The sequence below is a fragment of the Oncorhynchus kisutch genome, linkage group LG19 (assembly GCF_002021735.2).
Source record: "Oncorhynchus kisutch isolate 150728-3 linkage group LG19, Okis_V2, whole genome shotgun sequence".
In the NCBI taxonomy this organism is placed as follows: Eukaryota; Metazoa; Chordata; class Actinopteri; order Salmoniformes; family Salmonidae; genus Oncorhynchus; species Oncorhynchus kisutch.
In genome coordinates this window covers 63,808,370-63,836,220 of record NC_034192.2, presented here as the reverse complement: position 1 = coordinate 63,836,220, position 27,851 = coordinate 63,808,370, and the positions used below count along the sequence as shown (strand labels likewise).

Here is a 27,851-nt window from a genome sequence, read left to right as displayed (position 1 = left end):
GCAAAGTCTATGGTTGCCTGAGGCGGTTCTCAATCAGAGGCAGGTGATTCTCGTTGTCTCTGATCGACTCTCTTTCGACGGAAGAAAACCGTAACATCAGACCTGTATGGTGTTGAATTAACATTGATACTGCAAACTGCAAATTGACCTCAGGAAGCCCAAATAGATATGTTTGACTTTGTCTATGATCAGGTGTCTCTCTATTATCCGTGGGAATACTTGGGAACCAATTTCTTAAAAGGAAAATCACTTGGGGCTGATTTCCTGGTGTTTTTACGGTCTTTATGTCCAACAATGACAATTTGTTATGAAATAAAACATTTTTTGAGAAACATTTACTGAGTAACCAATAACGGGCCGCCAGCTGGGGAACCCTGCAACACACTGTAAAGTTACATTGCCCTTACGGCTGTCTCCACAGTGCCAGGAGTACAGGCCTCCCACCAGGATCAACTCTGATGCTAATCCATATCCTGCCTACTACCTAGTACTAACATATCGATTCAACACACTGTAAAGTTACAGTGCCCTTACGGCTGTCTCAAGGCTACTAGGAGTACAGGCTGAGCTGCCACTGAGATAAACTCAAACTAACCCTAAACACCTCTAACTCTGTGGCTGAGATTCAAATATTTACATCACATGGCCATGTCTCTATTGTTGCTCCTTGGGCAGCAGGATGTGAGGAATGTGGTCGTGTCTGTACAATGTCCTGTCCGTTCAGAAAACAACTGGGTTGGTTTTGATTGGCATGAAGTCCAAAAGTAAATGTTAGCGAAATTATCCGAGTGCCGTTGGTGCATTTGGTCTTATCTGTCATCTATGTCACAGACCTTCTAGTACGAGTCTTTATGAGTCTCTCCACGTTTCAAAAAAAAGTTAGATTATCGGGAGGAGAATGGCTAAAATAAGTAGCTAGTGCTTTTTGTCATTTTCTGAAAATTGCTGGAGGAGTAATTACATTTGCTATGGGAAATTACCCCCAAATTACCACAATGACCGAGATAGACCTACTCTACAGCTATTCTCTCTCTCTCTCTCTCTCTCTCTCTCTCTCTCTCTCTCTCTCTCTCTCTCTCTCTCTCTCTCTCTCTCTCTCTCTCTCTCTCTCTCTCTCTCTCTCTCTCTCTCTCTCTCTCTCTCTCTCTCTCTCTCTCTCTCTCTCTCTCTCTCTCTCTCTCTCTCTCTCTCTCTCTCTCTCTCTCTCTCTCTCTCTCTCACTCACTCACTCACTCACTCACTCACTCACTCACTCACTCACTCACTCACTCACTCACTCACTCACTCTCACTAAAATACTAAAACACAATTTCTGAAACCTTGCTCCTTTTCCTGAAACCATTAAACACAAAACCTCATCTTCAAGCACTATTTACATAAACCTCTGACTCCTCTCGCAAAATGAAACATTCGCCCTCAAAACAGTTTTACCTGTGTTCAAAATCAAACACTGCTCTCAAGTCATGAACAAAGTGATCAAAATGATATACACTCTCAAGCAGTCAGTAAACAGCAGTCAGTAAACAGCAGTCAGTAAACAGTCAGTAAACAATACACCGAAAAATAGAAGACACATTGTTCAAAACATTAAATTCTCAGGGAGAAGTACATTTTTAATCGAAAAAAATTCATATTTTTCCATCAGTCTTTTGATGAACGAAAACATGTTCTATCATAGCAGCTCAAAATTGATCAGAAATTACTCATCTGCTCTTTGCCATTTTGTTTTTTTTTCTTCCTTTTACCCCTATTTGTACCCTGCATCTCACAAACTTGTCCTTTGTCTCTGTCATACTGTAATCCTTGTTCTTTCTTGATATGAACCTGCAACCAGTCAACATCTATTGAGCAGTCAGTACTGTTAATAAATGGAAAGCACAATGTTCAGGGCCATACAATTTGTCCATTGTACAGTATACAGCCTACAATGCACTGTACTACAGTATCCATTCTCAGACGTTCTCCTTCCCACCTTCAACAACCTGTTTGCTCTCTGAACTGGCTTATATTGGTTGTGTGGCATCATTTGAAACAGGTTTAAATCCATGTTGAGTGGTTGTGTTCAATCAATGACATGTGTTCTCTGTTTGTATTTGATTGTTGCCACTTGTGTTTACCAGTATGGATGACATGTGCATTAGAGTGCAGAATGTGTTTACCAGTATGGATGACATGTGCATTAGAGTGCAGAATGTGTTTACCAGTATGGATGACATGTGCATTAGAGTGCAGAATGTGTTTACCAGTATGGATGACATGTGCATTAGAGTGCAGAATGTGTTTACCAGTATGGATGACATGTGCATTAGAGTGCAGAATGTGTTTACCAGTATGGATGACATGTGCATTAGAGTGCAGAATGTGTTTACCAGTATGGATGACATGTGCATTAGAGTGCAGAATGTGTTTACCAGTATGGATGACATGTGCATTAGAGTGCAGAATGTGTTTACCTTACCAGTATGGATGACATGTGCATTAGAGTGCAGAATGTGTTTACCAGTATGGATGACATGTGCATTAGAGTGCAGAATGTGTTTACCAGTATGGATGACATGTGCATTAGAGTGCAGAATGTGTTTACCAGTATGGATGACATGTGCATTAGAGTGCAGAATGTGTTTACCAGTATGGATGACATGTGCATTAGAGTGCAGAATGTGTTTACCAGTATGGATGACATGTGCATTAGAGTGCAGAATGTGTTTACCAGTATGGATGACATGTGCATTAGAGTGCAGAATGTGTTTACCAGTATGGATGACATGTGCATTAGAGTGCAGAATGTGTTTACCAGTATGGATGACATGTGCATTAGAGTGCAAGAATGTGTTTACCAGTATGGATGACATGTGCATTAGAGTGCAGAATGTGTTTACCAGTATGGATGACATGTGCATTAGAGTGCAGAATGTGTTTACCAGTATGGATGACATGTGCATTAGAGTGCAGAATGTGTTTACCAGTATGGATGACATGTGCATTAGAGTGCAGAATGTGTTTACCAGTATGGATGACATGTGCATTAGAGTGCAGAATGTGTTTACCAGTATGGATGACATGTGCATTAGAGTGCAGAATGTGTTTACCAGTATGGATGACATGTGCATTAGAGTGCAGAATGTGTTTACCAGTATGGATGACATGTGCATTAGAGTGCAGAATGTGTTTACCAGTATGGATGACATGTGCATTAGAGTGCAGAATGTGTTTACCAGTATGGATGACATGTGCATTAGAGTGCAGAATGTGTTTACCAGTATGGATGACATGTGCATTAGAGTGCAGAATGTGTTTACCAGTATGGATGACATGTGCATTAGAGTGCAGAATGTGTTTACCAGTATGGATGACATGTGCATTAGAGTGCAGAATGTGTTTACCAGTATGGAGGACATGTGCATTAGAGTGCAGAATGTGTTTACCAGTATGGATGACATGTGCATTAGAGTGCAGAATGTGTTTACCAGTATGGATGACATGTGCATTAGAGTGCAGAATGTGTTTACCAGTATGGATGACATGTGCATTAGAGTGCAGAATGTGTTTACCAGTATGGATGACATGTGCATTAGAGTGCAGAATGTGTTTACCAGTATGGATGACATGTGCATTAGAGTGCAGAATGTGTTTACCAGTATGGATGACATGTGCATTAGAGTGCAGAATGTGTTTACCAGTATGGATGACATGTGCATTAGAGTGCAGAATGTGTTTACCAGTATGGATGACATGTGCATTAGAGTGCAGAATGTGTTTACCAGTATGGATGACATGTGCATTAGAGTGCAGAATGTGTTTACCAGTATGGATGACATGTGCATTAGAGTGCAGAATGTGTTTACCAGTATGGATGACATGTGCATTAGAGTGCAGAATGTGTTTACCAGTATGGATGACATGTGCATTAGAGTGCAGAATGTGTTTACCAGTATGGAGGACATGTGCATTAGAGTGCAGAATGTGTTTACCAGTATGGATGACATGTGCATTAGAGTGCAGAATGTGTTTACCAGTATGGATGACATGTGCATTAGAGTGCAGAATGTGTTTACCAGTATGGATGACATGTGCATTAGAGTGCAGAATGTGTTTACCAGTATGGGTGACATGTGCATTAGAGTGCAGAATGTGTTTTCAGAATGAATATTAGTTTACAGTTTTGATGAAAAGTCTTAAGTGAGATCTGCAAATTGTGTTTTACCATGTGAAATGGTTTAAGGTATTGACAACAGACTGAATAATTAGCTAAATGAGTCCAGGCAACTGAGAACTTTGTTCAACCAATGGGTTTTAGTGTTTTAGCAACTGAGAACTTTGTTCAACCAATGGGTTTTAGTGTTTTAGCAACTGAGAACTTTGTTCAACCAATGGGTTTTAGTGTTTTAGCAACTGAGAACTTTGTTCAACCAATGGGTTTTAGTGTTTTAGCAACTGAGAACTTTGTTCAACCAATGGGTTTTAGTGTTTTAGCAACTGAGAACTTTGTTCAACCAATGGGTTTTAGTGTTTTAGCAACTGAGAACTACTGTAATAACAAACTCACACTGTAGATTGAACAGCACTGTAACATTTAACCTGAGAGACTCAATGTGAGTAATGCCCATCCTAAGAGAGCTGGGCTGCTGGGCCCACCTTTTAGTCTGAAGTGCATAAGAGTCCATCACAGCTGTCCTGCTGTACAGAGGGTTCTGGGTAACACAGCTCTTATTATCGATGTCTCTCATGTTGGTCTCATGGAGCTACTAACCACTCTAATAGCCTGGAAGAATGATATGTAGAATGAGGGGAGAGGAGAGTAGGCTGAGGTCATTTCAGAAACATCATGAAGGAGCTACTAACTACTGGAACAGCCTGGTGGATAACTGTTCTTAATATTATGATTCTGTCTCCATGTTGAGGGAGCTAGCTGGCTAGCTGTGGGCTAACTGTTCTTAATATTTGGTAGAATCAGAGTATATGATTCTGTCTCCATGTTGAGGGAACTAGCTGGCTAGCTGTGGGCTAACTGTTCTTAATATTTGGTAGAATCAGAGTATATGATTCTGTCTCCATGTTGAGGGAACTAGCTGACTAGCTGTGGGCTAACTGTTCTTAATATTTAGTAGAATCAGAGTATATGATTCTGTCTCCATGTTGAGGGAGCTAGCTGGCTAGCTGTGGGCTAACTGTTCTTAATATTTTGTAGAATCAGAGTATATGATTCTGTCTCCATGTTGAGGGAACTAGCTGGCTAGCTGTGGGCTAACTGTTCTTAATATTTTGTAGAATCAGAGTATATGATTCTGTATCCATGTTGAGGGAACTAGCTGGCTAGCTGCGGGCTAACTGCACCATCAAATCAAATCAAATGATATTGGACACGTACACATATTTTGCAGATGTTATCGCAGCAGAATGCTTATGTTTCTAGCTCCAACAGTGCAGCAATATCTAGCAATACAAAACAATACACACAAATCCCCCAAAATAAAAATAAAGAATTTTCAGAACGAGCAATGTCAGAGTCCAGACTATAAGTACACAGTATATTCCAGAATGTTCTTAACGATGAATCTCTGTCAATCAGAGAAGATTACTGCTGCAGATATTTTGTTGTCTCTAAAAAGACTACCTCAATCTCTTCCATTTAATCAGTGAATCCATTCACATCAGAATTATCGACAGTGAGAATGAATAGTGCTTATTTTTATTTACCTCTATTTAACTAGGCAAGTCAGCTAAGAACAAATTCTTATTTACAATGACGGCCTGCCGGGTAACAGTGGGTTAACTGCCTTGTTCAGGGGAACAGTGGGTTTAACTGCCTTGTTCAGGGGAACAGTGGGTTAACTGCCTTGTTCAGGGGAACATTGGGTTAACTGCCTTGTTCAGGGGAACATTGGGTTAACTGCCTTGTTCAGGGGAACAGTGGGTTAACTGCCTTGTTCAGGGGAACAGTGGGTTAACTGCCTTGTTCAGGGGAACAGTGGGGTTAACTGCCTTGTTCAGGGGAACAGTGGGTTGACTGCCTTGTTCAGGGGAACAGTGGGTTGACTGCCTTGTTCAGGGGAACAGTGGGTTAACTGCCTTGTTCAGGGGAACAGTGGGTTAACTGCCTTGTTCAGGGGCAAAATGATGGATTTTTACTTTGTCAGCTCGGAGATTCAATCCAGCAACCTTTTGGTTACTGGCCCAATGCTCTAACCACGAGGCTACCTGCTGCCCTGTGCCTGAGGCCCCTTAACCTTTTCCACATTTTGTTACGTAACAGCCTTATTCTAACATTTATTCAATAATTTTTTCCCCTCATCAATCTACACACAATATCCCATATTGACAAAGCAAAACAGCTTTTTTAGAAACAGGTTTTTAAACCTAAATCCATGAAAATTGAGAATTTCAATAAGCATTTTTCTATGGCTGGCCATGCTTTCCACCTGGCTACCCCTACCCCGGTCAACAGCCTTGCACCCCCCACAGCAAATTGCCCAAGCCTCCCCATTTCTCCTTCACCCAAATCCAGGTAGCTGATGTTCTGAAAGAGCTGCAAAATCTGGACCCCTACAAATCAGCTGGGCTAGACAATCTGGACCCTTTCTTTCTGAAATGATCTGCCGAAATTGTTGCAACCCCTATTACGAGCCTGTTCAACCTCTCTTTCGTATTGTCTGAGATTCCAAAAGATTGGAAAGCTGCCGCGGTCATCCCCCTCTTCAAAGGGGGAGACACTCTAGACCCAAACTGCTACAGACCTATATCTATCCTACCCTGCCTTTCTAAGGTCTTCAAAAGCCAAGTTAACAAACAGATTACCAACCATTTTGAATCCCACCGTACCTTCTCCGCTATGCAATCTGGTTTCAGAGCTGGTCATGGGGTGCACCTCAGCCACACTCAATGTCCTAAACGATATCATAACCACCATCGATAAGAGACAATACTGTGCAGCCGTATTCATCGACCTGGCCAAGGCTTTCAACTCTGTCAATCACCACATTCTTATCGGCAGACTCAACAGCCTTGGTTTCTCAAATGACTGCCTTGCCTGGTTCACCACTTCTCAGATAGAGTTCAGTGTGTCAAATCGGAGGGCCTGTTGTCCGGTCCTCTGGCAGTCTCTATAGGGGTGCCACAGGGTTAAATTCTCGGGCCGACTCTCTTCTCTGTATACATCAATGATGTCGCTCTTGCTGCTGGTGATTCTCTGATCCACCTCTACGCAGACGACACCATTCTGTATACTTCTGGCCCTTCTTTGGACACTGTGTTAACTAACCTCCAGACGAGCTTCAATGCCATACAACTCTCCTTCTGTGGCCTAAATGCAAGTTAAACTAAATGCATGCTCTTCAACCGATCGCTACCAGCACCTGCCCGCCCGTCCGGAATCACTACTCTGGACGGTGCTTACTTAGAATATGTGGACATCTACAAATACCTAGGTGTCTGGTTAGACTGTAAACTCTCCTTCCAGACTCACATTAAGCATCTCCAATCCAAAAGTTAAGTCTAGAATCGGCTTCCTATTTCGCACAAAGCATCCTTGACTCATGCTGCCAAACATACCCTCTTAAACTGACTATCCTACCGATACTTCACTTTGGCAATGTCATTTACAAAATAGCCTCCAACACTCTACTCAGCAAACTGGATGTAGCCTATCACAGTGCCATCCGTTTTGTCACCAAAGTCCCATATTCTACCCACCACTGCGACCTGTATACTCTCGTTGACTGGCCCTCGCTTCATATTCATCGCCAAACATACTGGCTCCAGGTCATCTATAAGTCTTTGCTAGGTAAAGCCCCGCCTTATCTCAGCTCACTGGTCACCATAGCAGCACCCACCTGTAGCACGCGCTCCAGCAGGTATATCTCACTGGTCACCCCCAAAGCCAGTTCCTCCTTTGGCCGCCTTTACTTCCAGTTCTCTGCTGCCAATGACTGGAACTGCAAAAATCACTGAAGCTGGAGACTCATATCTCCCTCACTAGCTTTAAGCACCAGCTTTCAGAGCAGTTCACAGATCACTGCACCTGTACATAGCCCATCTGTAAATAGCCCATCAAACTTCCTCATCCCCATACTGTATCTATTTATTTATCTTGCTCCTTTGTACCCCAGTATCTCTACTTGCACATTCATCTTCTGCACATCTACCATTCCAGTGTTTAATTGCTATATTGTAATTACTTTGCCACTATGGCCTATTTACTGCCTTACCTCCCTTATCTTACCTCATTTGCTCACACTGTATATAGACTTTTCTTATTGACTGTATGTTTGTTATTGACTGTATGTTTGTTTACTCCATGTGTAACATGTGTAACTCTGTGTTGTTGTATGTGTCGCACTGCTTTGCTTTATCTTGGTCAGGTCTCAGTTGTAAATGAGAACTTGTTCTCAACTGGCCTACCTGGTTAAATAAAGGTGAAATAACCATTTCTATTAAAAAAAATCTAATTGGTGTCAGGAGTCATCTAACCTGGAGTTGAATCAATGTGACGAGATTGGAGATGTTGGATAGAGCTGCCTTGCCCTATACAAAACAATTTTGAGTGTGAGTTTGCAATTCAGAAGAAGCCTGATGTGAACCATGCCTCAAACAAAAGAGATGCCTTGCATAAAGCTGGAAAGGGTTACTAAAGTATCTCTAACAGCCAGTCCAGGGGTAAGACAAATTATCTATAAATGGAGAACTTCCATTCTTAACTTTCTCCCTAGGAGTGGCCATCCTGCAAAGATGACTGCAGCAGAGCGCAGAATGCTCAATGAGGTTAAGAAGAGTCCTAGAGTGTCAGCTAAAGACTTACAGAAATCTCTGGAAGATGCTAATATCTCTGTTGCTCACTAAACAAGAATGGTGCTCATGGGAGGACACCACAGAAGAAGCCACTGCTGTCCAAAAAAACCATTGCTGCACGTCTGAAGTTCACAAAAGGGAACCTGGATGTTACACAGTTCTACTGGCCAACTATTCTGTGGACAGATGAAACTAAAGTTGAGTTTGGAAGGAACACACAACACTATGTGTGGAGTAGAAAGGTACAGCACACCAACAAAAAAACCTCATCCCAACTATAAAGTATGGTGGAGGGAGCATCATGGTTTGGGTCTGCTTTGCTGCCTCGTGGCCTGGACAGCTTGCTGTCATCGACGGATTGTCTATTGTTGTGACTTAGATGAAGATCAGATCAAATTTTATGACCAATTTATGCAGAAATCCAGGTAATTTTAAAGGGTTCACATACGTTTTCTTCACACTGTATGTATATAATGGTGTGTATAGACAGTAGTTATATATAATGGTGTGAATAGACAGTAGATATATAGGATGGTGTGTATAGACAGTAGTTATATATAATGGTGTGTATAGACAGTAGTTATATAGGATGGTGTGTATAGACAGTAGTTGTATATAATGGTGTGTATAGACAGTAGTTATATAGGATGGTGTGAATAGACAGTAGTTATAAAGGATGGTGTGTATAGACAATAGTTATATAGCATGGTGTGTATAGACAGTAGTTATAAAGGATGGTGTGTATAGACAGTAGTTATATAGGATGGTGTGTATAGACAGTAGTTATAAAGGATAGTGTGTATAGACAGTAATTATATAGGATGGTGTGTATAGACAGTAGTTATAGACAGTATAGACAGTAGTTATATAGGATGGTGTGTTTATTTATTTTTTATTTCACCTTTATTTAACCAGGTAGGCTAGTTGAGAACAAGTTCTCATTTGCAACTGCGACCTGGCCAAGATAAAGCATAGCAGTGTGAGCATACAACAAAGAGTTACACATGGAGTAAACAATTAACAAGTCAATAACACAGTAGAAAACAAAGGGGGGGGTCTATATACAATGTGTGCAAAAGGCATGAGGAGGTAGGCAAATAATTACAATTTTGCAGATTAACACTGGAGTGATAAAAGATCAGATGGTCATGTACAGGTAGAGATATTGGTGTGCAGAAGAGCAGAAAAGTAAATAAATAAAAACAGTATGGGGATGAGGTAGGTGAAAAGGGTGGGCTATTTACCAATAGACTATGTACAGCTGCAGCGATCGGTTAGCTGCTCAGATAGCTGATGTTTGAAGTTGGTGAGGGAGATAAAAGTCTCCAACTTCAGCGATTTTTGCAATTCGTTCCAGTCACAGGCAGCAGAGTACTGGAACGAAAGGCGGCCAAATGAGGTGTTGGCTTTAGGGATGATCAGTGAGATACACCTGCTGGAGCGCGTGCTACGGATGGGTGTTGCCATCGTGACCAGTGAGCTGAGATAAGGCGGAGCTTTACCTAGCATAGACTTGTAGATGACCTGGAGCCAGTGGGTCTGGCGACGAATATGTAGCGAGGGCCAGCCGACTAGAGCATACAAGTCGCAGTGGTGGGTGGTATAAGGTGCTTTAGTGACAAAACGGATGGCACTGTGATAGACTGCATCCAGTTTGCTGAGTAGAGTGTTGGAAGCCATTTTGTAGATGACATCGCCGAAGTCGAGGATCGGTAGGATAGTCAGTTTTACTAGGGTAAGCTTGGCGGCTTGAGTGAAGGAGGCTTTGTTGCGGAATAGAAAGCCGACTCTTGATTTGATTTTCGATTGGAGATGTTTGATATGAGTCTGGAAGGAGAGTTTGCAGTCTAGCCAGACACCTAGGTACTTATAGACGTCCACATATTCTAGGTCGGAACCATCCAGGGTGGTGATGCTAGTCGGGCATGCGGGTGCAGGCAGCGACCGGTTGAAAAGCATGCATTTGGTTTTACTAGCGTTTAAGAGCAGTTGGAGGCCACGGAAGGAGTGTTGTATGGCATTGAAGCTTGTTTGGAGGTTAGATAGCACAGTGTCCAAAGACGGGCCGAAAGTATATAGAATGGTGTCGTCTGCGTAGAGGTGGATCAGGGAATCGCCCGCAGCAAGAGCAACATCATTGATATACACAGAGAAAAGAGTCGGCCCGAGAATTGAACCCTGTGGCACCCCCATAGAGACTGCCAGAGGACCGGACAGCATGCCCTCCGATTTGACACACTGAACTCTGTCTGCAAAGTAATTGGTGAACCAGGCAAGGCAGTCATCCGAAAAACCGAGGCTACTGAGTCTGCCGATAAGAATATGGTGATTGACAGAGTCGAAAGCCTTGGCAAGGTCGATGAAGACGGCTGCACAGTACTGTCTTTTATCGATGGCGGTTATGATGTCGTTTAGTACCTTGAGTGTGGCTGAGGTGCACCCATGACCGGCTCGGAAACCAGATTGCACAGCGGAGAAGGTACGGTGGGATTCGAGATGGTCAGTGACCTGTTTGTTGACTTGGCTTTCGAAGACCTTAGATAGGCAGGGCAGGATGGATATAGGTCTGTAACAGTTTGGGTCCAGGGTGTCTCCCCCTTTGAAGAGGGGGATGACTGCGGCAGCTTTCCAATCCTTGGGGATCTCAGACGAGATGAAAGAGAGGTTGAACAGGCTGGTAATAGGGGTTGCGACAATGGTGGCAGATAGTTTCAGAAATAGAGGGTCCAGATTGTCAAGCCCAGCTGATTTGTACGGGTCCAGGTTTTGCAGCTCTTTCAGAACATCTGCTATCTGGATTTGGGTAAAGGAGAACCTGGAGAGGCTTGGGCGAGGAGCTGCGGGGGGGGCGGAGCTGTTGGCAGAGGTTGAAGTAGCCAGGCGGAAGGCATGGCCAGCCGTTGAGAAATGCTTATTGAAGTTTTCGATAATCATGGATTTATCAGTGGTGACCGTGTTACCTTGTATAGACAGTAGTTATATAGGATGGTGTGTATAGACAGTAGTTATAAAGGATGGTGTGTATAGACAGTAGTTATATAGGATGGTGTGTATAGACAGTAGTTATAAAGGATGGTGTGTATAGACAGTAGTTATATAGGATGGTGTGTATAGACAGTAGTTATAAAGGATGGTGTGTATAGACAGTAGTTATATAGGATGGTGTGTATAGACAGTATAGACAGTAGTTATAAAGGATGGTGTGTATAGACAGTAGTTATAGACAGTATAGACAGTAGTTATAAAGGATGGTGTGTATAGACAGTATAGACAGTAGTTTTATAGGATGGTGTGTATAGACAGTAGTTATATAGGATGGTGTGTATAGACAGTAGTTATAAAGGATGGTGTGTATAGACAGTAGTTATATTGGATGGTGTGTATAGACAGTAGTTATATTGGATGGTGTGTATAGACAGTAGTTATATAGGATGGTGTGTATAGACAGTAGTTATAAAGGATGGTGTGTATAGACAGTAGTTATATAGGATGGTGTGTATAGACAGTATAGACAGTAGTTATATAGGATGGTGTGTATAGACAGTAGTTATATAGGATGGTGTGTATAGACAGTAGTTATATAGGATGGTGTGTGTAGACAGTATGGACAGTAGTTATATAGGATGGTGTGTATAGACAGTATAGACAGTAGTTATATAGGATGGTGTGTATAGACAGTAGTTATATAGGATGGTGTGTATGGACAGTAGTTATATAGGATGGTGTGTATAGACAGTATAGACAGTAGTTATATAGGATGGTGTGTATAGACAGTAGTTATATAGGATGGTGTGTATAGACAGTAGTTATATAGGATGGTGTGTATAGACAGTATAGACAGTAGTTATATAGGATGGTGTGTATAGACAGTAGTTATATAGGATGGTGTGTATAGACAGTAATTATATAGGATGGTGTGTATAGACAGTAGTTATAAAGGACGGTGTGTATAGACAGTATGGACAGTAGTTATAAAGGATGGTGTGTATAGACAGTAGTTATATAGGAGGGTGTGTATAGACAGTAGTTATATAGGAGGGTGTGTATAGACAGTATAGACAGTAGTTAAATAGGATGGTGTGTATAGACAGAAGTTATAAATGATGGTGTGTATAGACAGTAGTTATAAAGGATGGTGTGTATAGACAGTATAGACAGTAGTTATATAGGATGGTGTGTGTAGACAGTATAGACAGTAGTTATATAGGATGGTGTGTATAGACAGTAGTTATATAGGATGGTGTGTATAGACGGTAGTTATATAGGATGGTGTGTATAGACAGTAGTTATATAGGATGGTGTGTATAGACAGTAGTTATATAGGATGGTGTGTATAGACAGTAGTTATATAGGATGGTGTGTATAGACAGTAGTTATATAGGATGGTGTGTATAGACAGTAGTTATATAGGATGGTGTGTATAGACGGTAGTTATATAGGATGGTGTGTATAGACAGTAGTTATATAGGATGGTGTGTATAGACAGTAGTTATATAGGATGGTGTGTATAGACAGTAGTTATATAGGATGCTGTGTATAGACAGTAGTTATATAGGATGGTGTGTATAGACAGTAGTTATATAGGATGGTGTGTATAGACAGTAGTTATATAGGATGGTGTGTATAGACAGTAGTTATATAGGATGGTGTATATAGACAGTATAGACAGTAGTTATATAGGATGGTGTGTATAGACAGTAGTTATATAGGATGGTGTGTATAGACAGTAGTTATATAGGATGGTGTATATAGACAGTAGTTATATAGGATGGTGTGTATAGACAGTAGTTATATAGGATGGTGTATATAGACAGTAGTTATATAGGATGGTGTGTATAGACAGTAGTTATATAGGATGGTGTGTATAGACAGTAGTTATATAGGATGGTGTGTATAGACAGTAGTTATATAGGATGGTGTGTATAGACAGTAGTTATATAGGATGGTGTGTATAGACAGTAGTTATATAGGATGGTGTGTATAGACGGTAGTTATATAGGATGGTGTGTATAGACAGTAGTTATATAGGATGGTGTATATAGACAGTAGTTATATAGGATGGTGTATATAGACAGTAGTTATATAGGATGGTGTATATAGACAGTATAGACAGTAGTTATATAGGATGGTGTGTATAGACAGTAGTTATATAGGATGGTGTGTATAGACAGTAGTTATATAGGATGGTGTGTATAGACAGTAGTTATATAGGATGGTGTATATAGACAGTAGTTATATAGGATGGTGTGTATAGACAGTAGTTATATAGGATGGTGTGTATAGACAGTAGTTATATAGGATGGTGTATATAGACAGTAGTTATATAGGATGGTGTATATAGACAGTAGTTATATAGGATGGTGTATATAGACAGTAGTTATAAAGGATGGTGTATATAGACAGTAGTTATATAGGATGGTGTATATAGACAGTAGTTATAAAGGATGGTGTATATAGACAGTAGTTATATAGGATGGTGTGTATAGACAGTAGTTATATAGGATGGTGTGTATAGACGGTAGTTATATAGGATGGTGTGTATAGACAGTAGTTATATAGGATGGTGTATATAGACAGTAGTTATATAGGATGGTGTGTATAGACGGTAGTTATATAGGATGGTGTGTATAGACGGTAGTTATATAGGATGGTGTATATAGACAGTAGTTATATAGGATGGTGTATATAGACAGTAGTTATATAGGATGGTGTGTATAGACAGTAGTTATATAGGATGGTGTGTATAGACAGTAGTTATAAAGGATGGTGTATATAGACAGTAGTTATATAGGATGGTGTGTATAGACGGTAGTTATATAGGATGGTGTGTATAGACAGTAGTTATATAGGATGGTGTATATAGACAGTAGTTATATAGGATGGTGTATATAGACAGTAGTTATATAGGATGGTGTATATAGACAGTAGTTATAAAGGATGGTGTATATAGACAGTAGTTATATAGGATGGTGTGTATAGACAGTAGTTATATAGGATGGTGTGTATAGACAGTAGTTATATAGGATGGTGTGTATAGACGGTAGTTATATAGGATGGTGTGTATAGACAGTATAGACAGTAGTTATATAGGATGGTGTATATAGACGGTAGTTATATAGGATGGTGTGTATAGACAGTAGTTATATAGGACGGTGTATATAGACAGTAGTTATATAGGATGGTGTGTATAGACGGTAGTTATATAGGATGGTGTGTATAGACAGTAGTTATATAGGATGGTGTATATAGACAGTAGTTATATAGGATGGTGTATATAGACAGTAGTTATATAGGATGGTGTATATAGACAGTAGTTACAAAGGATGGTGTATATAGACAGTAGTTATATAGGATGGTGTGTATAGACAGTAGTTATATAGGATGGTGTGTATAGACAGTAGTTATATAGGATGGTGTATATAGACAGTAGTTATATAGGATGGTGTGTATAGACAGTAGTTATATAGGATGGTGTGTATAGACAGTAGTTATATAGGATGGTGTATATAGACAGTAGTTATAAAGGATGGTGTATATAGACAGTAGTTATATAGGATGGTGTGTATAGACAGTAGTTATATAGGATGGTGTATATAGACAGTAGTTATATAGGATGGTGTGTATAGACAGTAGTTATATAGGATGGTGTGTATAGACAGTAGTTATATAGGATGGTGTATATAGACAGTAGTTATATAGGATGGTGTGTATAGACAGTAGTTATATAGGATGGTGTGTATAGACAGTAGTTATATAGGATGGTGTGTATAGACAGTAGTTATATAGGATGGTGTGTATAGACAGTAGTTATATAGGATGGTGTATATAGACAGTAGTTATATAGGATGGTGTGTATAGACAGTAGTTATATATAATGGTGTGTATAGACAGTAGTTATATAGGATGGTGTGTATAGACAGTAGTTGTATATAATGGTGTGTATAGACAGTAGTTATATAGGATGGTGTGAATAGACAGTAGTTATAAAGGATGGTGTGTATAGACAATAGTTATATAGCATGGTGTGTATAGACAGTAGTTATAAAGGATGGTGTGTATAGACAGTAGTTATATAGGATGGTGTGTATAGACAGTAGTTATAAAGGATAGTGTGTATAGACAGTAATTATATAGGATGGTGTGTATAGACAGTAGTTATAGACAGTATAGACAGTAGTTATATAGGATGGTGTGTATAGACAGTAGTTATATAGGATGGTGTGTATAGACAGTAGTTATAAAGGATGGTGTGTATAGACAGTAGTTATATAGGATGGTGTGTATAGACAGTAGTTATAAAGGATGGTGTGTATAGACAGTAGTTATATAGGATGGTGTGTATAGACAGTAGTTATAAAGGATGGTGTGTATAGACAGTAGTTATATAGGATGGTGTGTATAGACAGTATAGACAGTAGTTATAAAGGATGGTGTGTATAGACAGTAGTTATAGACAGTATAGACAGTAGTTATAAAGGATGGTGTGTATAGACAGTATAGACAGTAGTTTTATAGGATGGTGTGTATAGACAGTAGTTATATAGGATGGTGTGTATAGACAGTAGTTATAAAGGATGGTGTGTATAGACAGTAGTTATATTGGATGGTGTGTATAGACAGTAGTTATATTGGATGGTGTGTATAGACAGTAGTTATATAGGATGGTGTGTATAGACAGTAGTTATAAAGGATGGTGTGTATAGACAGTAGTTATATAGGATGGTGTGTATAGACAGTATAGACAGTAGTTATATAGGATGGTGTGTATAGACAGTAGTTATATAGGATGGTGTGTATAGACAGTAGTTATATAGGATGGTGTGTGTAGACAGTATGGACAGTAGTTATATAGGATGGTGTGTATAGACAGTATAGACAGTAGTTATATAGGATGGTGTGTATAGACAGTAGTTATATAGGATGGTGTGTATGGACAGTAGTTATATAGGATGGTGTGTATAGACAGTATAGACAGTAGTTATATAGGATGGTGTGTATAGACAGTAGTTATATAGGATGGTGTGTATAGACAGTAGTTATATAGGATGGTGTGTATAGACAGTATAGACAGTAGTTATATAGGATGGTGTGTATAGACAGTAGTTATATAGGATGGTGTGTATAGACAGTAATTATATAGGATGGTGTGTATAGACAGTAGTTATAAAGGACGGTGTGTATAGACAGTATGGACAGTAGTTATAAAGGATGGTGTGTATAGACAGTAGTTATATAGGAGGGTGTGTATAGACAGTAGTTATATAGGAGGGTGTGTATAGACAGTATAGACAGTAGTTAAATAGGATGGTGTGTATAGACAGAAGTTATAAATGATGGTGTGTATAGACAGTAGTTATAAAGGATGGTGTGTATAGACAGTATAGACAGTAGTTATATAGGATGGTGTGTGTAGACAGTATAGACAGTAGTTATATAGGATGGTGTGTATAGACAGTAGTTATATAGGATGGTGTGTATAGACGGTAGTTATATAGGATGGTGTGTATAGACAGTAGTTATATAGGATGGTGTGTATAGACAGTAGTTATATAGGATGGTGTGTATAGACAGTAGTTATATAGGATGGTGTGTATAGACAGTAGTTATATAGGATGGTGTGTATAGACAGTAGTTATATAGGATGGTGTGTATAGACGGTAGTTATATAGGATGGTGTGTATAGACAGTAGTTATATAGGATGGTGTGTATAGACAGTAGTTATATAGGATGGTGTGTATAGACAGTAGTTATATAGGATGCTGTGTATAGACAGTAGTTATATAGGATGGTGTGTATAGACAGTAGTTATATAGGATGGTGTGTATAGACAGTAGTTATATAGGATGGTGTGTATAGACAGTAGTTATATAGGATGGTGTATATAGACAGTATAGACAGTAGTTATATAGGATGGTGTGTATAGACAGTAGTTATATAGGATGGTGTGTATAGACAGTAGTTATATAGGATGGTGTATATAGACAGTAGTTATATAGGATGGTGTGTATAGACAGTAGTTATATAGGATGGTGTATATAGACAGTAGTTATATAGGATGGTGTGTATAGACAGTAGTTATATAGGATGGTGTGTATAGACAGTAGTTATATAGGATGGTGTGTATAGACAGTAGTTATATAGGATGGTGTGTATAGACAGTAGTTATATAGGATGGTGTGTATAGACAGTAGTTATATAGGATGGTGTGTATAGACGGTAGTTATATAGGATGGTGTGTATAGACAGTAGTTATATAGGATGGTGTATATAGACAGTAGTTATATAGGATGGTGTATATAGACAGTAGTTATATAGGATGGTGTATATAGACAGTATAGACAGTAGTTATATAGGATGGTGTGTATAGACAGTAGTTATATAGGATGGTGTGTATAGACAGTAGTTATATAGGATGGTGTGTATAGACAGTAGTTATATAGGATGGTGTATATAGACAGTAGTTATATAGGATGGTGTGTATAGACAGTAGTTATATAGGATGGTGTGTATAGACAGTAGTTATATAGGATGGTGTATATAGACAGTAGTTATATAGGATGGTGTATATAGACAGTAGTTATATAGGATGGTGTATATAGACAGTAGTTATAAAGGATGGTGTATATAGACAGTAGTTATATAGGATGGTGTATATAGACAGTAGTTATAAAGGATGGTGTATATAGACAGTAGTTATATAGGATGGTGTGTATAGACAGTAGTTATATAGGATGGTGTGTATAGACGGTAGTTATATAGGATGGTGTGTATAGACAGTAGTTATATAGGATGGTGTATATAGACAGTAGTTATATAGGATGGTGTGTATAGACGGTAGTTATATAGGATGGTGTGTATAGACGGTAGTTATATAGGATGGTGTATATAGACAGTAGTTATATAGGATGGTGTATATAGACAGTAGTTATATAGGATGGTGTGTATAGACAGTAGTTATATAGGATGGTGTGTATAGACAGTAGTTATAAAGGATGGTGTATATAGACAGTAGTTATATAGGATGGTGTGTATAGACGGTAGTTATATAGGATGGTGTGTATAGACAGTAGTTATATAGGATGGTGTATATAGACAGTAGTTATATAGGATGGTGTATATAGACAGTAGTTATATAGGATGGTGTATATAGACAGTAGTTATAAAGGATGGTGTATATAGACAGTAGTTATATAGGATGGTGTGTATAGACAGTAGTTATATAGGATGGTGTGTATAGACAGTAGTTATATAGGATGGTGTGTATAGACAGTAGTTATATAGGATGGTGTGTATAGACGGTAGTTATATAGGATGGTGTGTATAGACAGTATAGACAGTAGTTATATAGGATGGTGTATATAGACGGTAGTTATATAGGATGGTGTGTATAGACAGTAGTTATATAGGATGGTGTATATAGACAGTAGTTATATAGGATGGTGTGTATAGACGGTAGTTATATAGGATGGTGTGTATAGACAGTAGTTATATAGGATGGTGTATATAGACAGTAGTTATATAGGATGGTGTATATAGACAGTAGTTATATAGGATGGTGTATATAGACAGTAGTTATAAAGGATGGTGTATATAGACAGTAGTTATATAGGATGGTGTGTATAGACACTAGTTATATAGGATGGTGTGTATAGACAGTAGTTATATAGGATGGTGTGTATAGACAGTAGTTATATAGGATGGTGTGTATAGACAGTAGTTATATAGGATGGTGTGTATAGACAGTAGTTATATAGGATGGTGTTTATAGACAGTAGTTATAAAGGATGGTGTATATAGACAGTAGTTATATAGGATGGTGTGTATAGACAGTAGTTATATAGGATGGTGTATATAGACAGTAGTCTACCCCCCCCTGCTGTGTCCCCCCTGCTGGTTACCCGCCCCCCCCGGCTGTCCCCCCCGGTTGGTTCCCTCCCCCCCCGGCTGTCCCCCCCGGTTGGTTCCCTCCCCCCCCGCTGTTCCCCCCCCCCCCAGCTGGTCACCCCCCCCGGCTGGTCCCCCCCCCGGCTGCCCCCCCCCCCCCCCCCCCCCCCCCCCCCGGCTGCTTTAACAGCCTCCTGTTACGGCTCTCGTTGGGAGAAGGAGACCAAGGCGCAGCGTTATAGGCGTACATCGTCTTTTATTGATGACACAAAAAATCCAAATAACATCAACAAAAAAACGACAGGGAACAGTTCTGTCTGGCACAGACACTCAACAGAAAATAAGATCCCACAACTGAAAGGTGGAAAACAGGCTGCCTAAGTATGGCTGCCCAATCAGAGGCAACGATAGACAGCTGCCTCCGATTGGGAACCACACTCAGCCAAATACAAAGAAATGGAAAACACAGAATGGCCACCCCAAATCAAACCCTGACCTGACCAAACTTAGAGAATAACAAGGATCTCTAAGGTCAGGGCGTGACACCTCCACTCTGCTGGGAAGACTTTCCACTTGGCTCCCGACTGGTTTGAATCCAGGCTGTATCACAGTCCCATAGGACGCCGCACAATTGGCCCAGCGTCTTCCGGGTTTGTCCGGGGTAGGCCGTCATTGTAAACAAGAATTTGTTTTTAACTGACTTGCCTAGTTAAATAAAAGTTACATTTAAAAGATCTAATTAAAAACAAGACGTTGGAACAATGCTGGGACTTGCTTTCCATTCAGCCACAAGAACATTTGCTCTTCAAAAGCACTTGATGATGACAGAAGTGAGTGCTACGGGGCAATAGTCATTTAGTTAGGTTACCTTTCCTTTTCTTTCTCGGGTACAGGAACAATGGTGGACATCTTGATGCAAGCCGGGGACCAACGTGCCCTCAGGGCACTTTACAGGGGTTGTCTCCCAAATAGCACCCTACTCCCTATAAAATGCACCTATTTTGACCAGGGCCCTATACCTAGTGGGCCCTGTATATAGGGAATAAGGTGCTGTTTGGGACTCAGGCAGGTAATGGCATTCCAGAGCGACATCATTTATATCACATCTAACCACATTACCAGAGTTAATGAAACAGTGATGAATCAGGAAGCTATAGGCTTAATGATCATTTTAGAGGAAAATGGAGGGAGGAGAGAGAGCAGAGAGAGCAGAGGAGAGGAGAGGAGAGGAGAGGAGAGGAGAGGAGGAGAGGAGCCGGAGAGGAGAGGAGAGGAGAGGAGAGGAGAGGAGAGGAGAGGAGAGGAGAGGAGAGGAGAGGGAGAGGAGATGAGAGGAGAGGAGAGAGAAAGGAGAGGAAGGAGAGGAGAGGAGAGGAGAGGAGGAGAGGAGATGGAGAGGAGAGAGAGAGGGGAGGAGAGAGAGCAAAGAGAGCCGTTAGGAGAGAGGAGGTAGAGAGAGCAGAGAGAGAGCAGAGGCGAGAGAGGAGAGAGAAGAGAGAGAGGAGAGGAGAGAAGAGAGAGGAGAGGAGAGGAGAGGATAGGAGAGGAGAGGAGAGGAGAGGAGAGAGTAGGCGAGGAGAGGAGGGAGGAGAGGAGAGGAGCGGGAGTAGGAGAGGAGAGGAGGAGAGGAGAGAGAGGAGAAGAGGAGGAGAGAGAGGAGAGAGGGAGAGGGAGAGAGGAGGAGAGAGAGGGGAGGAGAGAGAGGAGAGAGAGCAAGGTGAAAGAGGAGAGAGGAGGAGAGAGAGGAAAGGAGAGAGAGGAGAGAGAGGAGAGAGGGCAAGGTGAAAGAGGAGAGGAGAGGAGAGGAGAGGAGAGGAGAGGAGAGGAGAGGAGAGGAGAGGAGAGGAGAGGAGAGGAGAGGAGAGGAGAGGAGAGGAGAGGAGAGGAGAGGAGAGAGGAGGAGAGAGAGGAGAGGAGAGAGAGGAGAGAGAGAAGAGGAGAGAGGAGAGAGAGGAGGAGAGAGAGGGGAGGAGAGAGAGGAGAGAGAGCAAGGTGAAGAGGAGAGAGGAGGAGAGAGAGGAGAGGAGAGAGAGGAGAGAGAGGAGAGAGGGCAAGGTGAAAGAGGAGAGGAGAGGCGAGAGAGGAGAGGAGAGAGAGCAAGGTGAAAGAGGAGAGAGGAGGAGAGAGAGGAGAGGAGAGGAGAGGAGAGGAGAGGAGAGGAGAGGAGAGGAGAGGAGAGGAGAGGAGAGGAGAGGAGAGGAGAGGAGAGGAGAGGAGAGGAGAGGAGAGAGGAGAGGAGAGGAGAGGAGAGAGAGAGAGGAGAGAGAGGGAGAGAGAGGAGAGGAGGAGAAGAGAGAGGAGGAGAGGAGAGGAGAGAGAGGAGAGAGAGCAAGGTGGTGAAAGAGGAGAGAGGAGGAGAGAGAGAGGAGAGGAGAGAGAGGAGAGAGAGGAGAGAGGGCAAGGTGAAAGAGGAGAGGAGAGGAGAGGAGAGGAGAGGAAGAGAGAGGAGAGGAGCGAGAGGAGAGGAGAGGAGAGAGAGGAGAGGAGAGGAGGAGAGGGAGAGGAGGAGAGAGGAGGAGAGGGCGAGAGAGGAGAGAGGAGGAGAGAGAGCAAGGTGAAAGAGGAGAGAGGAGGAGAGAGAGGGGGAGAGGAGGGAGAGGAGAGAGAGAGAGAGAGAGAGAGGATGGAGAGAGAAAGACGAGAGAGAGAGCAGGGTGAAAGAGGAGAGAGAGAGGAGAAGAGGAGTGAGAGAGAGAGAGAGAGAGAGAGAGAGAGAGAGAGAGAGAGAGAGAGAGAGAGAGAGAGAGAAAAGAGAGAGGAAATAGGGAGAGGGAGAGAGGAGAGAGAGGGAGGAAATAGGGAGAGTGAGGGAGAGAATTGAAAGACATTTGTGTGTCTGGGTGTATCTCAGACCGGGTGGTGCTGGGGTGTGTGTCTGGGTGTATCTCAGACCGGGTGGTGCTGGGGTGTGTGTCTGGTTGTATCTCAGACCGGGTGGTGCTGGGGTGTGTGTCTGGGTGTATCTCAGACCGGGTGGTGCTGGGGTGTGTGTCTGGGTGTATCTCAGACCGGGTGGTGCTGGGGTGTGTGTCTGGGTGTATCTCAGACCGGGTGGTGCTGGGGTGTGTGTCTGGGTGTATCTCAGACCGGGTGGTGCTGGGGTGTGTGTCTGGGTGTATCTCAGACCGGGTGGTGCTGGGGTGTGTGTCTGGGTGTATCTCAGACCGGGTGGTGCTGGGGTGTGTGTCTGGGTGTATCTCAGACGCGGGTGGTGCTGGGGTGTGTGTCTGGGTGTATCTCAGACCGGGTGGTGCTGGGGTGTGTGTCTGGGTGTATCTCAGACCGGGTGGTGCTGGGGTGTGTGTTGGGTGTATCTCAGACCGGGTGGTGCTGGGGTGTGTGTTCTGGGTGTATCTCAGACCGGGTGGTGCTGGGGTGTGTGTCTGGGTGTATCTCAGACCGGGTGGTGCTGGGGTGTGTGTCTGGGTGTATCTCAGACCGGGTGGTGCTGGGGTGTGTGTCTGGGTGTATCTCAGACCGGGTGGTGCTGGGTGTGTGTCTGGGTGTATCTCAGACCGGGTGGTGCTGGGGTGTGTGTCTGGGTGTATCTCAGACCGGGGGGTGCTGGGGTGTGTGTCTGGGTGTATCTCAGACCGGGTGGTGCTGGTGTATCTCAGACCGGGTGGTGCTGGGTGTGTGTCTGGGTGTATCTCAGACCGGGTGGTGCTGGGGTGTGTGTCTGGGTGTATCTCAGACCGGGTGGTGCTGGGGTGTGTGTTTGGGTGTATCTCAGACCGGGTGGTGCTGGGGTGTGTGTCTGGGTGTATCTCAGACCGGGTGGTGCTGGGGTGTGTGTCTGGGTGTATCTCAGACCGGGTGGTGCTGGGGTGTGTGTCTGGGTGTATCTCAGACCGGGTGGTGCTGGGGTGTGTGTCTGGGTGTATCTCAGACCGGGTGGTGCTGGGGTGTGTGTCTGGGTGTATCTCAGACCGGGTGGTGCTGGGGTGTGTGTCTGGGTGTATCTCAGACCGGGGGGTGCTGGGGTGTGTGTCTGGGTGTATCTCAGACCGGGTGGTGCTGGGGTGTGTGTCTGGGTGTATCTCAGACCGGGTGGTGCTGGGGTGTGTGTCTGGGTGTATCTCAGACCGGGTGGTGCTGGGGTGTGTGTCTGGGTGTATCTCAGACCGGGTGGTGATGGGGTGTGTGTCTGGGTGTATCTCAGACCGGGTGGTGCTGGGGTGTGTGTTTGGGTGTATCTCAGACCGGGTGGTGCTGGGTGTGTGTCTGGGTGTATCTCAGACCGGGTGGTGCTGGGGTGTGTGTCTGGGTGTATCTCAGACCGGGTGGTGCTGGGTGTATCTCAGACCGGGTGGTGCTGGGGTGTGTGTCTGGGTGTATCTCAGACCGGGTGGTGCTGGGTGTATCTCAGACCGGGTGGTGCTGGGTGTATCTCAGACCGGGTGGTGCTGGGTGTATCTCAGACCGGGTGGTGCTGGGTGTATCTCAGACCGGGTGGTGCTGGGTGTATCTCAGACCGGGTGGTGCTGGGTGTATCTCAGACCGGGGGGTGCTGGGGTGTGTGTCTGGGTGTATCTCAGACCGGGTGGTGCTGGGGTGTGTGTCTGGGTGTATCTCAGACCGGGTGGTGCTGGGTGTATCTCAGACCGGGTGGTGCTGGGTGTATCTCAGACCGGGTGGTGCTGGGTGTATCTCAGACCGGGTGGTGCTGGGTGTATCTCAGACCGGGTGGTGCTGGGTGTATCTCAGACCGGGTGGTGCTGGGTGTATCTCAGACCGGGTGGTGCTGGGTGTATCTCAGACCGGGTGGTGCTGGGGTGTGTGTCTGGGTGTATTGTGCTGCTCTATTCCGGCAGATCGCCTTACAGCCATAGATATATATTACAGCCCTTGAGCTAAGTGGAATACAGTGTCATATAATGAATAACATTTGATTGGTTGATTACATCCTGCCGCTGTCGGGTTGAGTTCCTAATCGACGTGACACTGAGGAGGTTTGACAGAGCCGACAGGCAGAGCTTACTGAAACCAATAACCACTAATTGATATTTATTCGTATCTGAAATGTAAATCTGTTTCTCATCCAATTAAATCAGTGTTTTGAGTGTCAGAGCCGTATCATATGATTTTTGTTTTTGTTACCTGAGGTCTGGCGATTGGCTACTCTATGACTCCGCCCACCATTGACAGCGACAAAGAAGACCTCGTGATCCACGCAGATGAAACACTGACCATCACATGCAGGTAGAGTACAGTGTGTGTGTGTGTGTGTGTCTGTGTGTCTGTGTGTCTGTGTGTGTGTGTGTGTGTGTGTGTGTGTGTGTGTGTGTGTGTGTGTGTGTGTGTGTGTGTGTGTGTGTCTGTGTCTGTGTGTGTGTGTGTGTGTGTGTGTGTGTGTGTGTGTGGCTGGTGGAACGTGTGTTAAATGAACAACAGAAATAGGTGGGTAGAATTGCCTTGCTTTTCTCCAGGGGGTAAACCACCATCCCATCATCCACCACCAATGTAGCGCACAGCTGTCTAATCCACCATCACATTATACAGAGTGGTGTAGAGGTTAAACAGCTGTCTAATCCACTGTCACATTATACAGAGTGGTGTTATCGGAGGTTAAACAGCTGTCTAATCCACTGTCACATTATACAGAGTGGTGTAGAGGTTAAACAGCTGTCTAATCCACTGTCACATTATACAGAGTGGTGTAGAGGTTAAACAGCTGTCTAATCCACCATCACATTATACAGAGTGGTGTAGAGGTTAAACAGCTGTCTAATCCACTGTCACATTATACAGAGTGATGTAGAGGTGAAACAGCTGTCTAATCCACCATCACATTATACAGAGTGGTGTAGAGGTTAAACAGCTGTCTAATCCACTGTCACATTATATAGAGTGGTGTTATCAGAGGTTAAACAGCTGTCTAATCCACTGTCACATTATACAGAGTGGTGTTATCGGAGGTTAAACAGCTGTCTAATCCACTGTCACATTATACAGAGTGGTGTAGAGGTTAAACAGCTGTCTAATCCACTGTCACATTATACAGAGTGGTGTAGAGGTGAAACAGCTGTCTAATCCACTGTCACATTATACAGAGTGGTGTAGAGGTTAAACAGCTGTCTAATCCACTGTCACATTATACAGAGTGGTGTAGAGGTTAAACAGCTGTCTAATCCACCATCACATTATACAGAGTGGTGTTATCAGAGGTTAAACAGCTGTCTAATCCACTGTCACATTATACAGAGTGGTGTTATCGGAGGTTAAACAGCTGTCTAATCCACTGTCACATTATACAGAGTGGTGTAGAGGTTAAACAGCTGTCTAATCCACTGTCACATTATACAGAGTGGTGTAGAGGTTAAACAGCTGTCTAATCCACTGTCACATTATACAGAGTGGTGTTATCGGAGGTTAAACAGCTGTCTAATCCACTGTCACATTATACAGAGTGGTGTAGAGGTTAAACAGCTGTCTAATCCACTGTCACATTATACAGAGTGGTGTAGAGGTTAAACAGCTGTCTAATCCACTGTCACATTATACAGAGTGGTGTAGAGGTTAAACAGCTGTCTAATCCACTGTCACATTATACAGAGTGGTGTTATCAGAGGTTAAACAGCTGTCTAATCCACTGTCACATTATACAGAGTGGTGTTATCGGAGGTTAAACAGCTGTCTAATCCACTGTCACATTATACAGAGTGGTGTAGAGGTTAAACAGCTGTCTAATCCACTGTCACATTATACAGAGTGGTGTAGAGGTTAAACAGCTGTCTAATCCACTGTCACATTATACAGAGTGGTGTTATCGGAGGTTAAACAGCTGTCTAATCCACTGTCACATTATACAGAGTGGTGTAGAGGTTAAACAGCTGTCTAATCCACTGTCACATTATACAGAGTGGTGTTATCGGAGGTTAAACAGCTGTCTAATCCACCATCACATTATACAGAGTGGTGTTATCAGAGGTTAAACAGCTGTCTAATTCACTGTCACATTATACAGAGTGGTGTAGAGGTTAAACAGCTGTCTAATCCACTGTCACATTATACAGAGTGGTGTAGAGGTTAAACAGCTGTCTAATCCACTGTCACATTATACAGAGTGGTGTTATCGGAGGTTAAACACATGTAAACGCCTTTTTTGTTTTTGCGCAAATATTTACCAACCATTTTGGGAAAATTCATTTCACCAGTTTAAGGACCAGACATGATTTTGGAATATTTTTTCAGCAAATTGATGTGAGAATGAGGTTCTATGAGTATGAAGCCAAGAGCTACAGATGAAGGATCCGGAGAGGTTTGGCTTGGAGTCTCAAGTTGACCGTCATCTGGCCGTGGTAGTTAGGCTGCTGAGGTGATGGCAATCCCCAGAAAAGGAGGAGCCCATGTTAGTCGTACCCTGGGTAAGAAGTGAGCTGTTCTGGACTGCAGGTCCTGAATGGTTGGCGATATAGTTGAGGAAGTACAGGCATACGGACGAGATGCCCATGGGGTGAACCAACCTTAAACCCCAAGAGATTCCCACGGGGAGAACCAACCTTAAACCCCAAGAGATGCCCACGGGGTGAACCAACCTTAAACCCCAAGAGATGCCCACGGGGTGAACCAACCTTAAACCCCAAGAGATTCCCACGGGGAGAACCAACCTTAAACCCCAAGAGATGCCCACAGGGTGAACCAACCTTAAACCCCAAGAGATGCCCACGGGGTGAACCAACCTTAAACCCCAAGAGATGCCCACGGGGTGAACCAACCTTAAACCCCAAGAGATGCCCACGGGGAGAACCAACCTTAAACCCCAAGAGATGCCCACGGGGTGAACCAACCTTAGACCCCAAGAGATGCCCATGGGGTGAACCAACCTTAGACCCCAAGAGATGCCCACAAGGTGAACCAACCTTAAACCCCAAGAGATGCCCACGGAGTGAACCAACCTTAAACCCCAAGAGATGCCCATGGGGTGAACCAACCTTAAACCCCAAGAGATGCCCACGGCCTGAACCAACCTCAAACCCCAAGAGATGCCCACGGGGTGAACCAACCTTAGACCCCAAGAGATGCCCATGGGGTGAACCAACCTTAGACCCCAAGAGATGCCCACGGGGTGAACCAACCTTAGACCCCAAGAGATGCCCACGGGGTGAACCAACCTTAGACCCCAAGAGATGCCCACGGGGTGAACCAACCTTAAACCCCAAGAGATGCCCACGGGGAGAAC

At 43.1% G+C, this 27,851-nt stretch overlaps 1 protein-coding gene across 1 annotated transcript in view; it reads left to right on the top strand.

Moving 5' to 3' along the window:
• The window catches only part of LOC109887301 (vascular endothelial growth factor receptor 3-like), a 225,244-nt gene that overhangs the window by 61,963 nt on the left and 135,430 nt on the right, over positions 1 to 27,851 (top strand). The window contains 1 exon segment of the mRNA XM_031797269.1: positions 24,775 to 24,871. Coding sequence (XP_031653129.1) covers positions 24,775 to 24,871 — 97 coding nt within the window.